The sequence below is a fragment of the Schistocerca gregaria genome, chromosome 10 (genome assembly GCF_023897955.1).
Source record: "Schistocerca gregaria isolate iqSchGreg1 chromosome 10, iqSchGreg1.2, whole genome shotgun sequence".
Taxonomy (NCBI): Eukaryota; Metazoa; Arthropoda; class Insecta; order Orthoptera; family Acrididae; genus Schistocerca; species Schistocerca gregaria.
This window is the reverse complement of record NC_064929.1, coordinates 213,847,636-213,865,138: the sequence shown is the minus strand read 5'-3', so window position 1 is coordinate 213,865,138 and position 17,503 is coordinate 213,847,636. Positions and strand designations below refer to the sequence as shown.

At 48.8% G+C, this 17,503-nt stretch overlaps 1 protein-coding gene across 1 annotated transcript in view; it reads right to left on the bottom strand.

Moving 5' to 3' along the window:
* Nucleotides 1-17,503, bottom strand: part of LOC126293686 (N-chimaerin) — a 58,617-nt gene that overhangs the window by 29,399 nt on the left and 11,715 nt on the right. Inside the window, exon 5 of the mRNA XM_049986978.1 lies at nt 9,112-9,247. Within this exon, the coding sequence (XP_049842935.1) occupies nt 9,112-9,247 (136 nt within the window). The remainder of the gene's footprint in view (nt 1-9,111; nt 9,248-17,503) is intronic.

The following is a 17,503-nucleotide window of genomic DNA, read 5'->3' as shown; positions in this document are numbered from 1 at the left end:
GGTGGATAGCAAGGTGCAACTGTTTGCTGACCCATCACTCGACGACACATTCCCGTACACCACAGCATCTGCATCTACATCTACATCTGGGCAAAAATCAAATGTGTTTTCGGGTACCAGACCCCAACAGGTGTTCCCGGTGTTAACGTAAATAGTGTGTTATCTACCGATGCAGAGGTTTGAGCATAGTGCTCAGTTAAGTGCTCGGCAATCGTGTTTGCGTCGGTAGATAACACGCCATTAATGTTAACACCAAGCACACCTGTTGGGGTCTGGTACCTGAAAACACATTTGATTTTTGCCCAGATGTAGATGTAGATGCAGATGCTGTGGTGTACGGGGAAGGTGTCGTTGTTGAGGAGGATACTAGATGAATTGGACAGGATTTATGATTGGTCTAAAGAATGGCAGCTAACTCTAAATATACACTCCTGGAAATGGAAAAAAGAACACATTGACACCAGTGTGTCAGACCCACCATACTTGCTCCGGACACTGCGAGAGGGCTGTACAAGCAATGATCACACGCAAGGCACAGTGGACACACCAGGAACCGCAGTGTTGGCCGTCGAATGGCGCTAGCTGCGCAGCATTTGTGCACTGCCACCGTCAGTGTCAGCCAGTTTGCCGTGGCATACGGAGCTCCATCGCAGTCTTTAACACTGGTAGCATGTCGCGACAGCGTGGACGTGAACCGTATGTGCAGTTGACGGACTTTGAGCGAGGGCGTATAGTGGGCATGCGGGAGGCCGGGTGGACGTACCGCCGAATTGCTCAACACGTGGGGCGTGAGGTCTCCACAGTACATCGATGTTGTCGCCAGTGGTCGGCGGAAGGTGCACGTGCCCGTCGACCTGGGACCGGACCGTAGCGACGCACGGATGCACGCCAAGACTGTAGGATCCTACGCAGTGCCGTAGGGGACCGCACCGCCACTTCCCAGCAAATTAGGGACACTGTTGCTCCTGGGGTATCGGCGAGGACCATTCGCAACCGTCTCCATGAAGCTGGGCTATGGTCCCGCACACCGTTAGGCCGTCTTCCGCTCACGCCCCAACATCGTGCAGCCCGCCTCCAGTGGTGTCGCGACAGGCGTGAATGGAGGGACGAATGGAGACATGTCGTCTTCAGCGATGAGAGTCGCTTCTGCCTTGGTGCCAATGATGGTCGTATGCGTGTTTGGCGCCGTGCAGGTGAGCGCCACAATCAGGACTGCATACGACCGAGGCACACAGGGCCAACACCCGGCATCATGGTGTGGGGAGCTGTCTCCTACACTGGCCGTACACCTCTGGTGATCGTCGAGGGGACACTGAATAGTGCACGGTACATCCAAACCGTCATCGAACCCATCGTTCTACCATTCCTAGACCGGCAAGGGAACTTGCTGTTCCAACAGGACAATGCACGTCCGCATGTATCCCGTGCCACCCAACGTGCTCTAGAAAGTGTAAGTCAACTACCCTGGCCAGGAAGATCTCCGGATCTGTCCCCCATTGAGCATGTTTGGGACTGGATGAAGCATCGTCTCACGCGGTCTGCACGTCCAGCACGAATGCTGGTCCAACTGAGGCGCCAGGTGGAAATGGCATGGCAAGCCATTCCACAGGACTACATCCAGCATCTCTACAATCGTCTCCATGGGAGAATAGCAGCCTGCATTGCTGCGAAAGGTGGATATACACTGTACTAGTGCCGACATTGTGCATGCTCTGTTGCCTCTGTCTATGTGCCTGTGGTTCTGTCAGTGTGATCATGTGATGTATCTGACCCCAGGAATGTGTCAATAAAGTTTCCCCTTCCTGGGACAATGAATTCACGGTGTTCTTATTTCAATTTCCAGGAGTGTATATTTGATTTTTGTCCAGACTTGGGAAGGTGATGTATGGTACCCAATGGTCGAGACATCTCTCTCCCAACACTCCTGTTTCCATCATTTGGTAAGTTGGCGAACGCGGGCACGGAGCCGTTTAAAGGCTATGAGGTGCTTCAAGGAAGGGCACCACTTACGCCACTATAGAGCATGCCGATGTTCCTTAATTACTTCAGTGACTTCCGGTGACCACCAAGGGACTGCCTTTCCCCACGGGCACCCTAAAGAGTGAGGGATCATGTTTTCTGCCACAGAAACGATTCTTATAGTCACCTGCTCAACCAACACATTGATGTTACCGGGTGGGGGAGATTCAACGGTGACAGCACTGGTGAAAGTTTCCTAGTCCACCTTGTTTAAAGCCCATCTGAGCAGGCATGCTTTGGCCTGACTCCAGGGCAGTGACAGGAAGATGAGGAAATGGTCACTACCACACAGGTTGTCATGTGCTCTCCAGTGGATAGGTGGGAGAAGTCCTGGAATACAAATTGATAAATCAATGGCCAAATAACTACCATGAGCCACCCTGAAACGTGTGGTGGCCCCAGTTATTAAAAGGCAGAGGTCGAACTGCGACAGTAAAGTTTTGACTTCTCTGCCTCGACCAGTAAGCATGGTGCCACCCCCACAAAGGGTTATGGGCACTACATCTCGCAGTAGTAGGAAAGGTTTAGGTAGTTGATCAACCAGTGCAGTTAATACATTCAGGACTACTGCATCCTCTGGAGGAAGATATACATTGCAGACAGTTATTTCCTGTCATCCTTATTCTGAGAGAGACAGCTTCAAGACGGGTTTGAAGGGGCACATGTCACTACAGACTGTGTTTATGACATAACGAAAACTCCACCTGCCACTCTATTATAGTCGCTACGGTTCCTGTAGTATATGTTATAGATGTGGAGGGCAGCGACCCACATTGCCGAGTACCAGGTTTCCTGGAGGGCAATGCAGAAAGCAGGTGTACAGCTTAACAGTCGCTGTAGCTCAGCCAGGTGGTGGAAAAAACTGCTGCAATTCCACTGGAAGATGACATCATCGTGAGACTGGGAGGGAATGGAACATTCAATGAAGCAGTTTACACCTCAGGGTCACCTGCTGCCACCAACGTTTTGGCTGAGCAGTCTATATCCATTTCGTATGAGGGTCTGGCAAGATCTAGGTCCTCAGTGGACACCAGAATCTTCACCTCATCCGCAGACGCAGAGCTTTGACGTAGTGGTTGTGTGGGTGCCACCACAATTCTCTTGGTCTTGGGGACCTTCTTTTTGAATTTCACTCGCTGTTCCTTGGGTTGCCATGGTTGGAGGACTTCACTCATTTGGTCTCTAGGAATGAGGATGAGCGTGAAGCCCTGCGACCAGCTGCTTTTGGGCTCTTCAGCCACTGGTGGGTGTCATCGTTCCCACTAGCAGAAACCTGAGTCACCCAAGGGATCCCTTCCTAGGGAGAGCAGCTGAATAAGTTTACGCTTCTCCAGCTTAAAAATGGGGACAGATGTCCCCGATGGTTGGGGTGGGGGTGAAGGTGTGGGTTGCTCCTCAACTAGTTGGCGCAGGAGCAACAGGAACAGGGAAGGAAGTGCCTCCCCATCTTCATGGGGGCAGGTGTAGTCTTCTGGCTCTGAGAGGTGACTGAGGTTGGCAGAGTTGATGGGGCTACAACTGTTGTAGCAGCAGCGTAAGACGATGTCATGTGCACAGGATGTAAGCGTTCAAATATCCTCTTAGCCTCAGTGTAGGTCAGTCAGTCCAGAGTCTTGTACTCCATGATTTTCCTTTCTTGCTGGAGAATCCTGCAGTCTGGCGAGCAAGACAAATGGTGCTCTCCACAGTTGACACAGATGGGAGGCAGGGCACATGGAGTATCAGGATGTGATGGGCATCTGCAATTTCGACATGTGACGCTGGAAGTACAGCGGGAAGACATATGACCTAACTTCCAACAAGCGAGTAATGCCTGTGACTGGGCAGAGGATATCGTTTTTATCAAGACTGGCCCAGATCTCATTTTGGGCAAGCCCTCCATCATGAAAGATTCCCGATCAGACCCAACATACAAGGTACCGGGGCGAATAAGAGCTGCTGCCATCCTTAGCCTGACATTCCTCCCATGGTGTGGCGAGGGAGGGGAACAATTTGGGGTCGTACTTCTGTGCATTGAACTGAACCCATGAACGCTTAGAGAATGCTGGTGTTTGACCACCTGCAAGAGATGATGTACTACACTTCATTGAGTGTCATCCACCCTGATGACACCCAGTCCGATCAGGGGCCCTCCCCACAGGCGCCACCCAGCCGCAGCGGAGGCCACCTGGTAGGATGGCCATTGCCAGGAGCCCCTATGTCCCAGGGGGATGGACATCTACCCCTTGGCATACGTGGGGAGTTAACGGCGCAGGTATATCAGCAGAATGATCCCTGTATGGTCATGGGGCTACAACCCACCACAACAGACTAGCTACCGTGCTGGATATCGCGTGGGAGGGTGACCTCGTCCAACAGTTGGAGAATGAGCAGAAGTGCAGATCCACATTGACAAAGCATGCTATAGGTCTGAGCTCATGATGGACATGATGCACCATCAGGGGGGTGGGGGAACTGGGCAGTACAGCAAGATGTGGACAACAGTCATATGGGAGCCACAGTGACAATGAGGTGGGTCCTCGCAAGGGAGGAGGTAACCATGTGTTAGCCACGTACGGCCAATGCAGAGCTGCCAAAGGACAACAGATTCCCTGCGAGTGGTTCACATGAATGACTGCCGCACATTTGTCATCTCCTCGATAGCACGAAGTTTATTTGGTGTACTCAGGGTGCGCCATTCAGTACCCCAGCTCGTGAAAACTTTGCGGTGGAAGACTGATCACAAATCAGTCTCCAGCAGGCCAATCTCCAGAGATGGTTTACTGGTGGCATGTTTGGTCAGGCAGTCAGCAAGTTCATCGCCCGGTATCCTGACATGTTCTGGGGTCCAAATGAAGGCCACTGTGTGTGTGTGTGTGTGTGTGTGTGTGTGTGTGTGGAGGGGGGGGAGAACCAATGTCTTCGGCATTTTGGTGGGGTGATGCTACCAAAGAAGAAGCTTTGGGAGCAATGGAAGAAGACGTGGGGCGACGAAGATGAGCAGCCCTGTGGGCCCACTGGAGTAACCTTAGACGATGGGTGTAACAGCGTCATTGATGGCGACAGTGTAAGAAGATAGCGTGGAAACAGGGTTTAGTCTTTCATATTTGAGTTTAGCCTCACAGTAAGACAGCGTGTCCAGGGTCTTTTACCCCATAATTTTGTGCTCCTTTTGGAGTACCGGACAGTCTGACATGCAGGGGGAGTGATGATGTACACCGTTCACACGGGTGGGAGGAGGTGCACATGGAGTATTTGGATGCAGCGAATGTCTGCAGTCTCTACATGTGCTGCCGGAAGGGCATCGGGAGGACATGTGCCCAAATTTCCAGCACTTAAAGCACTGCATAGGGGGCGGGGGAGGGGGTGAGTTGACGTCACATCAGTACACCATCTCCTTGACCTTTCCAGGCAATGAATCACCCTCAAAGGCCAAGATGAAGGCACCAGTGGCAACCCTATTGTCTTTGGGTTCCCTGTAAATATGCCAGGCAAAATGAACACACCACTGCTCTAAATTGGCACGTAGCTTGTCATCAGAGATCGCGAAGAAAAATAATTCCATGGACCATATTGAGACTTTTGCGGGGAGTGACCGAGACAAGAATATCAGCCAGTTTGTCACAGGTGAGAAACACTCAGGAGTCAGTTGGGGATGCAATCTCCATCAAAACCAACCCATTGTGTATTTTGGACAGTGCTGTCACTTCCCCAAACTTATCCTCTAGATGGTCAACAAAAACAGAGGCTTCGTATCCAGAAAGGAGTATCCATCAGTTCTGCTGCACATTAAGTAATGTGGCAAATACAGACCCTGTTGTTCTGTAGCCCTACATTCCTCCCAAGGTGTTGCTAAGGAGGGGAACGATTTAGGGTCATACCTGTCAGCATTGAAATCAACCCTTTCTTAGAGACTACCCCAAGAAGATGGGCATCTACTCCTTGGCAAATGTGGGGAGTTAACAGCTCAGGCATCAGCAGTGTGATCCTTGTGCTGTCAGGGGGCTACCACCAAATGGATGGACCCAAAACAACTGACTGGCTACCATGCTAGATACTGGGTGCAGAGAAATCCAATAATGTCCTGGGAGCAAAAGAGGACAGGGGACAAGGAAAGAAGATGATGTACCCTGGAAAGCATCCTCCCCCAAAGACTGGATCTGCAGGTGGAGATGCAAATCCCTGAAGAGAAGAGGCTCAGGAGATCGAATCTGATGGATAAATGGTGCACCATGTAAGGTATCCTACCCCATATGGGCCGCACTTCTATGGAATTTCGAAAGTGGAAGGCCGAAATGGGACCTGAAATTATTGGTCCGAAAGGTGGGAAGACTCGTTTTCATCACCTCTTACAACAGGCAGGAATAACTTGGGAAAGAGGAGGAGCGCCACAGAGAGGGGGAGGGCCGACGAGGGAAGGAGGGCCGCAGAGGGGGAGGGGAGAGCCGCAGAGGGGGAGGGCAGAGCCGCAGAGGGGGAGGGGAGAGCCGCAGAGGGGAAGGGGAGAGCCGCAGAGGGGGAGGGGAGAGCCGCAGAGGGGGAGGGGAGAGCCGCAGAGGGGGAGGGGAGAGCCGCAGAGGGGGAGGGGAGAGCCACAGAGGGGGAGGGGAGAGCCACAGAGGGGGAGGGGAGAGCCACAGAGGGGGAGGGGAGAGCCACAGAGGGGGAGGGGAGAGCCACAGAGGGGGAGGGGAGAGCCACAGGGGGGAGGGGAGAGCCACAGAGGGGGAGGGGAGAGCCACAGAGGGGGAGGGGAGAGCCACAGAGGGGGAGGGGAGAGCCACAGAGGGGGAGGGGAGAGCCACAGAGCGGGAGGGGAGAGCCACAGAGGGGGAGGGGAGAGCCACAGAGGGGGAGGGGAGAGCCACAGAGGGGGAGGGGAGAGCCACAGAGGGGGAGGGGAGAGCCACAGAGGGGGAGGGGAGAGCCACAGAGGGGGAGGGGAGAGCCACAGAGGGGGAGGGGAGAGCCACAGCGGGAGGGGAGAGCCACAGCGGGAGGGGAGAGCCACAGAGGGAGGGGAGAGCCACAGAGGGAGGGGAGAGCCACAGAGGGAGGGGAGAGCCACAGAGGGAGGGGAGAGCCACAGAGGGAGGGGAGAGCCACAGAGGGAGGGGAGAGCCACAGAGGGAGGGGAGAGCCACAGAGGGAGGGGAGAGCCACAGAGGGAGGGGAGAGCCACAGAGGGAGGGGAGAGCCACAGAGGGAGGGGAGAGCCACAGAGGGAGGGGAGAGCCACAGAGGGAGGGGAGAGCCACAGAGGGAGGGGAGAGCCACAGAGGGAGGGGAGAGCCACAGAGGGAGGGGAGAGCCACAGAGGGAGGGGAGAGCCACAGAGGGAGGGGAGAGCCACAGAGGGAGGGGAGAGCCACAGAGGGGTGAGAAAATGGGGATGGGGGAAGTAGAGAGTGGTGTGGCGGGAGCAGTGGCATGGCGGCAGTGCGGCATGATTGGAGTGAGGGTGGTGGGGAGTGAGGGTGGTGGGAAGTGAGGGTGAAGGTGGTGGGGAGTGAGGGTGGTGGGGAGTGAGGGTGAGGGTGGTGGGGAGTGAGGGTGAGGGTGGCACCCTTAAGCTCCCTTCCTCTGTCCGTCCATTCCCCTCTCCCTTCCCATGTCGCTCTCTCTTCTCCCTCTCTCTCACCTGTCCCCCCTTCCTCCTCTCATCTCTCCACCTTCCCACTTTCTCACATCTGCCCCTGACAGGGAGTGGCAGGTGAGTGAGGGTGGCAGGGAGAGAGAAGGGGTGAAGAGAGAGGGTGAGGGGAGAAGAGACAAGGGTTGGAGGGAGAGGTTGTAGGAAAGTGAGAGTAAGGGGTGATTGGAATAGAGGGAGAATGGAGTGGCATTAAAGGAGTAAAAATACAGGAGGGTGAGGGGTGGCATAGCAGTTGGAAAGGTGGGGAGGGATGGAGTCGTGTGTGTGTGTGTGTGTGTGTGTGTGTGTGTGTGTGTGTGTGTGTGTGTGTGTGTTTGGGGGGGGGGGGGGGTTATAGACTGTCCCCCTTCTTCCTCCTCTCACCTCTCCATCTTCCCCCTTTCTCACCTCTGCCCCTGACGGAGAGTGGCAGGGTGAGTGAGGGTGGCAGGGAGAGAGGAGAGGTGAAGTGAGAGGGTCAGGGTGGAGGGGAGAGAAGGGTTGGAAAGAGAGGTTGTAGGGAAGTGAGAGTGAGGGGGGGATTGGAATAGAGGGAGAATGGAGTGGCATTAAAGGAGTAAATACAGGAGGGGGTGACATAGCAGTTGGAAAGGTGGGGAGGGATGGAGTATAGTGTGTGTGTTTGGGGGGGGGAGGAGAGGGGGTTGGTTATAGACTATGGGGAAGGAGGGAGATCACAGAGTACAATGGGTATATAAGCCAATTCCATGGACAGCTCAAAAACACTGCATTCAACTTTTGTTTGACCATACTTGCACACTTTGAGACCATTTGTTCACAGTGAAATGTGTGTGAATCAACATTTTCTATAGATAAACCATGGTCACATTAATTACGACACTTCATTTTTCATAAAAATCTAATGTTGTACACCTGTTTTGAAACTGTGTTGTCTCAGCCACACACAATAACTTTTGAATTCTGGCACCTTTTAAAATCACATGCCATAGGCAAAATAATGTTACTGAGTTTGTTTGCTAGCCTTTAAGTCTTACTCTTTGCAACAAAAAGGGATAAGTTTTCACCATATAGGCATTTCTTTGTTTTGTTTACAATATCTCCTAAGAACATCTTCAGCGACAATGTCAATTGGATATTTATGGTAAGCACTCTGTTTCTAGATATCCGAAACCTTGCACTTTCAAATCATTTTCTTCTGCTGTAATTTGCGTACGTTTGACTTACTCCATTTTCGTTCGGCAGTTATGTCACCTACTCTACCAGCAGTGTCACACTGTTTTCCTTGTTGCTATCAATAAATTTAATGGCATTAACAGCAAGACATCACAACTGTTCACAAAGACACTTTTTGGAATCAGTTTTCATGCCCCAGTTACCTAAGTTAGTTCCCAATACAGCTGAGTTTACAGTTCAGTTTCTGGAGTAATAGCAAAAAACTGTTTTTAGACACATAATGGCAGAGAATTAGAACCTCACAATACAAAAGAATAACTTACCTTCGCATTTAACTCCTTGTGCTGTGAAGCCCCAAAGAAAGTTTCCACAAAATTCACACCAATTCAGTCCTTTGAATGTGTGTATTTTAAAATTATGTGGCTTGCTGAAATCTATATCTAGAGAGGAATCGGCAACCTGAAACACAGAAGCAGTTGATAAGTGATCTGAAAGTAATGAGCTGTGATTAAGATCATAACTTATGAAGTGCGAGGCTGTAATTACAAAACAGAAACCGAAAAAATAATTTCACATTACAGCAGGATCAGTTTGTCTTTATTCCAGACAATGACCTGGTCATCTGAAAGATAATGTTTTCCAGATTTCACATCAGTCCCATAAGCATGGCACTAGTAGTGCCACAATGATGAAGCAAACCTAGTTTGCTTTAAATACAGACTGTAACAGTCACAAGCATTAGTTACATTTGAGATTGGACACAGTGGGTCGATATTCGTCAAGAATGCCACATCAACACCTCATTGAGTGTGAATGAGGTCGTGTAATAGAGCTACGAGAAGCCGGAGGTTCCTCCTGCGATACTGCGGAAAGACTCGGCAGGAATGCAGCCACTGTACACGACTGCTGGCAGCAGTGGTCCCTGGAATTTGGCTCTGGATGGCCACACGGCAGTATTGAGAAAGAAGAATACCATATTCGGTATACGGCTCTGGCGCACTGTACTGCATCAGCAGCAGCAATCTGAGCAGTGTTCGGCACCACAGTAACACAATGGCCTTTTACAAATTGGTTACATGAAGGACAGCTTTGAACCACACATCCTGTAACATCCATTCCACTGACCCCAAACCACAATCATTCGTAACTTCAGTGGTGTCAAGAGAGAGCTTTTTGGAGGGAAGGGTGGAGGTCTCTGGTGTTTTCCAATGAAAGCTGGTTCTGCCTCAGTGCCAACGATGGCGGTGTGTCAGTCAGGAGATGGTAGGTTGACAGCCTGTAAGCAACATGCTTGTGTTCTCTAGACACACTGTACCCACACGTGGAGTTATGGTCTGGGATGTGATTTCGTATGACAGCAGGAGCACGCTCTTGGTTGTCTCTTACACATTGACTGAAAATTTGTGTGTCAATCTCACGGTTTGACTTTTTGTGCTGTCATTCGTGTACGGCATTCCAAGGAGTGTTTTCCAAAAGGATAATACTTACCCACATAATGTTGTTGTATCCCAACATGCTCTACAGAGTGTCAACATATTTCCTTGGCATGCTAAATCACCAGATCTGTCTCCAATTGAGGGGAAATGATCAGATGAAAACTCCAGCACCATTCACAACCAGTATTATTGGTCCCTGTATTGTATTGTTTTGTTTTAGGGCGCAAAAACAACTACGGTCATATGCATTCATGTAAAAACTGTAAAACATGAAGTTAACGAGACAAGTTAAAAACAACTACACGTCAATTCTAATTGACAGAAGAGAAGACAGCTAAAAGCACGGACGTGGAGAAAGGTCTATAAAAGTATGGCATACAGAATTGGAGGTCTAGAACTGAAAATTAAATGGTCTTCAACATATTGTTACTACAAATAAAAAGTAAAACATGGTAAACTGCTGGCACATTGTTCGGTAAAACGGCTAATAACTTAGACGACAAACACAAACAAGAAGGTAAGCAGTTATAAAAAGGGCATTCCATCAGGAAATGGCGGACTGTCAAAAGTTGAGTGCAATGTGCACAAGGCGGTAGGGGAGTACCACTTAACAAATGGTGATTGCTAAAAAGACAGTGCCCGATGCAAGACCTAGTTAAAATGATCTCTTCGCAGCGATACAGCTCAGAGGAAGTCATCCGAGTTGCTGTAAGAGACTCAATAACCCGGAGCTCGTTCTCATGAAGGGAGGATCAGTGACGACGCCAAAGTGACACCACCTTCTAACAGACAGCAACACAGAGAGCATTGGAGGGAATGCAAAAATTAGAGGGCTGATGTAAGAGGACTGCAGCCTCGGCAACAGCGTCAGCGACCTCATTTCCTGTCAGACGGACATGACCGGGAATCCACACGAACATCACAATGGCTCCATCAAGAGTGAGCAAGTGACAGCTTTCCTGAATCTGTCGCACTGATAGAAGGAGTACAGCACACAGAGGCTTTGAAGGACACGGAAAGAGTCTGAGCACATGATGCAATTGAATAGCCTGTGTTGCTGGATGTACTGGATGGCCTGCTACAGGGCAAAGAGCTCTGCTGTAAATATCAAGCAGTGTTCCAGAAGCCAATACCGAAAAAAGTCGATGCCAATGATGGAGGCGCACCTGACACCACGGTTAGACCGAGAGCTATCACAGTATACACAAAGGTACCACTGCCGAAGTTCAGTGTGAAGCTCGTGAAACTGGAGGTGACAGAGCGAGGCTGGAGTAGTGTCCTTAGAAAACGAATGAAAGCCGAGGTGAACATGGGCTACCACACGAAGGCGAGGTGATGAAGGGTTTATACCCAACGGGAAAGTCGCACGTAGCACAAAGTTAATCTGCCAGAGCAAGAGCCGAAAGCGAACTACGTAAGGTAACAGAAGAGGGGCGTGCCCCATACTGGCGATCAAAGAAGTTGTCGAAGAAGAAGGTGTAGGACGGGTGGCCACGCGTGGCAGACAAACGACATGCATATCTGCTGAGGAGAAACTCACAGCAGTAGTTTGGCAGCTTCTACAAACAGACTCTCAATTGGGCTAGTATAAACGGATGCCACAATGGTGGACAGTACTGAGACAGCATTAAGAGGGACAGACGTGCAGATGCATAAATGAAACACCCATACTTTAGTTTCAAACAGCCAAGGGACCGGTAGAAAGAGAGGAAGGTCATTTGATCTGCTCCCCGGGAAGTACCACTGAGGACACGTAGAACATTGACGGACCACGTACAGCAGGCTGCCAGGTTAAGACACGCAGGGAGGACCAAGAAAGTTTCCTATGCAGTATGAAACACAGGAATTTTGTAGTTTCAATGAATGGAAGAACAACAGGCCAAGATGTGAAGATGGAGGAAGAAACCAATTGTGCCACCAGTAATTCATACAAATGGTTTTATCAGTGGAAAAACGAAAGCCACTGTCGATGCTCCACAAGTAAAGACAACTGAGACATCACTGAGGGCGCCACTCAATGAGACAGCTCCTTGCAGAATGGCAATAGATGGCAAAATCGTCAACAATAGGGGAGCTGAAGGTGCCCGGTGGGAAACAGGCCATTACAGGGTTAATGGGGACAGCAGAAACAATGACGCTCAGGACAGAACCCTGAGGCACACCGATTTCCTGGATAAAGGTGTCAGACAAAGCAGAACCCACACATACCTTGAAACCTTGGTCTTTTAAAAATTCTTGAAGGAAATGTGGCAGGTAGCCATGGAAGACCCACGCGTAGAGAGTACGGAGGATACCAGTCCTCCAGCAAGTGTCACAGGCTTTCTCCGAAAACGTGGCCATAGTCTGGGATTTCTGCAGAAAACCATTTACGACATGGGTGGACAAAGCAACAAGATGGTCAACTGCAGAATGGTGCACTCAAAATCCACATTGTGCAGCGGTAAGTAAATGGCGAGATTCGAGGCACCGTACCAGCTGGCCATGAATCGTACATTCCATCACCTTGCAAACGTACCTGGTGAGAGAAATGGGGCAGTAGCTAGAAAGAAGGTGTTTGTCCTTATCAGACTTAGGTATGAGTATGTCAGTGGCTTCATGCCAGCATCTGGGAAACAGGCCCTCTGTCCAGATGCGGTTGTGCGTATGAAGCAGAAAGTACTTGCCTGCAAAAGAGAGGTGCTGCAACATCTAAATGTGAACATCGTCCGGGCCTGGGGCAGAGAATCGGGATGAAGGTGAGAACACGATCTAGCTCCCTGATAGTAAAGGCAGTATTGTAGGATTCATGATTCTGAAAACAAAGGTTACCATGTGAGTCCCCTTCCGCTCGTTTCCAATGGAGGAAGGCAGGGTAACATCTGCTACTTTCTGGCTGGGAATTTGGAAATGGATCTCGGTCCCAGGGAGCTGTCAGAGGTTGGCCCACACAATGGAAAAGGGAGTGGAATTGTTAAAGGAACTAGTGAATGAAATCCAGCTAGATTTTTTGCTACCCCAAAGAAGGCAACAACACTGTGCAGGCAACTGTTTATAAACAATGCAGTTTGCCATCATAGGGTGATGGTTAAAAATATGGCGAGTAAAGCTCCACGCACGTATTGCGATGCAGCACACCTCAGTCTACCGAGGGACCAAGACACGGTGTGGTAAAGAGGAAGTGTGAGGAAAGGGATGTTCCGCTGCAGTAAGGATAACGTTTGTGTCCTAGTCTCCCTGGTCATCACAACTGGCGAAATGTTGTTCACTGAAGGTTGCAAGGGAGGAGTAAAGCCACCAGTCCGCCTAAGTAAGCTGCTGTTTGGGTGTGCACTTAGGTGGGGTAGGAGTCAGCAAGAAAATAGCACAAGGGAAATGATCGCTCGAGTATGTGTCAGAGAGAACAGACCACTCGAGACAATGACAAGCTGGGCAAAGCAGAAGGATAGGTCCACATGGGAATAGGTGTGCGAGGAGTCAGAATATGGGTGCTCCAATGTTAAGGCAGAGGAGGTCGAGTTGATTAAGAAGATCAGCCAAGAGGGCACCTCTCTGACAGGTTCAGAGAGAACCCGAAAGGGGATGATGCGCCAATGGTGACTTCGCCCTCTGAGGCGAAAGTTTGGTGGTGGGTCGCACAGCTGGAGGAGACGGGGACACTACCATGACACTGGGCAATTTCACAATAGCGATGATAAATTTGAGGTCGCATTTCTGCGTGGCCATGTCCTTCATGGAGTGAGATGTAGCAAGAACAGTAATATGGGTGCCAGATGGTAGACTGCAGTGTTTCCGAACAGCCAACAACTTCTGAGTGATCAGGTAAGGCACTTTTTCCTTCACCAGGATCTCCAGGACAGCCTGCTCATCGAGATAAATGTGGAAGGAGGCGGCATGCTCACCATTGCAACTGATGCAATGCAGAGGAGCAAGTGGACAATCGCCCTCGTGAGCATCCCTACCTCAAGTTACACATTTGGTTGCGTGTCGACAAGATCCCTGAATGTGGTTGAAACGATGGTTCTGGAATATACAGCCAGACTGTGATAACTTCATAAACTGCTTTGATCTATGATGGAAGAACCACTCTATTAAAAGTGAGAAAGGGAGTACTTAAGGACACTAAGGTGGCATCTACTTCTTTCATCACTCAATGGACTGCAATGGCACCCTGATCATAGGGGTATGTTCAGATTTCTGCCTCAGTCAGACCATCAGCAGCCTAGATTAAATAGCTCCGTGCGAAGAATTCAGCATTCAATAGGCCTTGACATGAACAGGATAGCCACAGAGGAGCGAAGCTGCAAGCAGTTTTTGTGCTTCAGAATCTGGAGTAGTCTCCAAAAGCAAAGTGCCACTGCATAAACGAAAGTAGGATTTCACAGGGCCAGCAATTCTATCAACACCTTTCTGAATAGTAAACAGATTTACCGTAGTGAACGACTGACCGTCTTCAGTCCGTGAAACCACGAGGAATCGTGATGCAGCTGGGAGGGTCTTTGAATTGTTAGCCTTATTCTTTTTACGTTTCGTAACCACTGACTGTGAAGACAATTCACTCATTGCGAGAAAATTTGCCATGATTGCTAGCATCTCCAATGGTATGCTCCTTCCAACTGGGGGGGGGGGGTTAAAAATAGCTGGATGATGTTTTAGGGAAAGATTCAATGCCCTTCGGGAAACCAAAATGTCTGGATAGTGTTTTAGGGAAGAAACTGTATACCTAAAAACAGTGCAATAACTGAAACAGGTATAAAAAAGGGCTCATCGGGGACTTTAAATTCTGACATATCATATTCTAATTTCATACCTCCCCGAAGTATTAGCCACAGAGAACATACAGTGTCACAATATTTTCTGTAATTGCATGTTATGCAGGAAGTTCTAAAAACTGTCAGATACATCTTCTCAAATGCAAAAACACAGGGGCAGTTCAAATCCTTCACGGAAAGAAATGAACAGCGAGAAGTTTCCTGGTGACGTAACTGGGTATGGCTTAGTGAGATGGGTACGAGTGGGCATTGTTCTGTGCATATTTTTCCAATTATTTGATCTGAACAATCACTTTCTGGAATAAAATAAAAACTGTTTCTAACTATATGAGTCACTACAGTTGCTGTATGTGATTTTCCTTACAGAAGTTCAGATTTCATAATTCCGAAAGCACATGGTTCTAACGTTTTGGATTACCAGCATATATAGTCCAACCCCACCCCCGGGCACAGTGCATGTCAAAAATGAGGTATATGGTAAAGATGTAAAGATCTTTTGACATTTCTTTCACAATAACAAATGTGTGTCAACCATACTTTACAAAATTGCTGCAGTACACATGTAATTGAAAATTATATGAAAATAAAATAAAGAAACAGAAGCTCCATGTGACAGGACTTGTCACAATGGGGACGAAGAGTTCATATTTTTTAAAATTAGATACAGAAGAGATCAGGCTCATATGTTGCTCAGGCTTGTGAGTTGTTGTCACACAAGTTCAGCTACTGGCATTGAATAGAAAGACAAACACTAATTGAGGCAAGCAGTGCCAAATTACTGAGTTATGTGGCAGACAACAAGATGTCCCTGAAGATCGAAGACCGCTTGGGGCTGAGGAAACTTTCAGGAAGTCACTGTGTTAAATTCCAGTGTAGGTACCAGAGAATATGGACCTGCAAGGATTTTAGTGGGAGTAAACACACATCGTTTTCAAAAATCTGACTATCACGCTTAGCTAAATGAGGAAAGAGAGCCTCCACTCACCCAAAAAATGGAGCTTCGGAAGGGAGATAATCAGAATAAAAGAACCAGACTGATTCTTTGGCTTTCAAATTATTTAGTCGTCTTCTGTGCTGATAGAAAAGAGTTCTGTCAACCTTCCACAGGTACGGTTTCTGAAAAAGAATAAAAAAATTCAGAAGCTGGAGGGCTGCTCTAGTGCACAAGTGTGCATGTTCACAACTTTGCTTGGCAGATGAGTGGTGGATTGCCTAAAACTTCAGACATGCTATAACTACCAGAAAAAGTTATTAAAAGTCTGTCCTCTAAATGTAAATAACACTTTTCAACAAGAAAAAAGATCATCTATGCATCACCACCACCACCACCTTCATGTAGTCTGTTTCAGAAGTAAACCTATGTCTTTTCTTGTGTGCCCACTACATTTCTCTACCCACTATGTTCAGTCTTCTCCTTTCTTCATCACACATTCCTCCACTCCAGCACACCTACATAACATCAACATCTTCTTTCCACTCACATAACAGTGCTGCTCAATACCGGCAGGTTATTCTGTAAGTTTTGCTATCCCCATTACTAAACATTCTTAAATACGAGAAGAACATCCCACTGGATTAATCTGACATCCTTCTATCAAGTAGGTATACATTACACCAGTTCCGAAACATTTTACTAGTAATAGGAAATTTATTTTTCTATTGACACTAGGCACAACAATAAATACATGATGAGCACTACTTCTCAAGATGGACTAATTGCACACTGCAAATATGTAATTGCAACTACCAGTGCGAGGATTGGTGGTGATGGTTGTGGTGGTGGTGGTGGTGGGGCGGGGGGACGAGGAAGGGGAAATGCACTTTATGGCTATCAGGAGTGATACAAAGCAAATTTTGTTAGACTGTGCAAGAAGAGTTCTCTCATTGTGTGTGCACAGAATACATTGGGCTTCTCACTTTTCTGCATTTCACTTTAGTGTAATGTTGACCAAATACAATCAGATATGTCCATAGTCATCCCTGAAAATGCATACTGTCTCAAAGCGATGTACGCTCTTCCATTAATCACTTGCATATACAGGGTGCTCTAAAATTCCCCTTTCAAACTTCTAGGACTTGTAGAAGGGACTGAGCTGACAATACTTAGAACTGGAACCCACGAGCAGAAACATACCATTTCTGTGCTGCAGCCATTTGAAAACACGTTTGCTAGGTAGGTATGCAACGAGTAGTCACAGTTGCAGATGCTTACATACGATCTAATTCGAATTCTCTGACCCGGTTTGACCTTCATTCACGCGTCTGCTAGTGTCGGAGCAACAAGGTTGAGTATGCAGATGCAGTTGCAGAATACGGCGCCACGACCCTTCTGTACAGTGAAGCTCATGGTAATGGAAGAGCTGCTCGTCACGTTTATTGAGACCATTATCCATGACGTCTGACTCCATCGCATACCATTTTTGCCACAATTATGCGACGGCTTCGAGAAAGGAGTACCTTCAATGTCAGCAGGCATGACTGTGGTGTTCAGAGGAGATTCTGCACACCCACATTGGGAGATACCATACTGC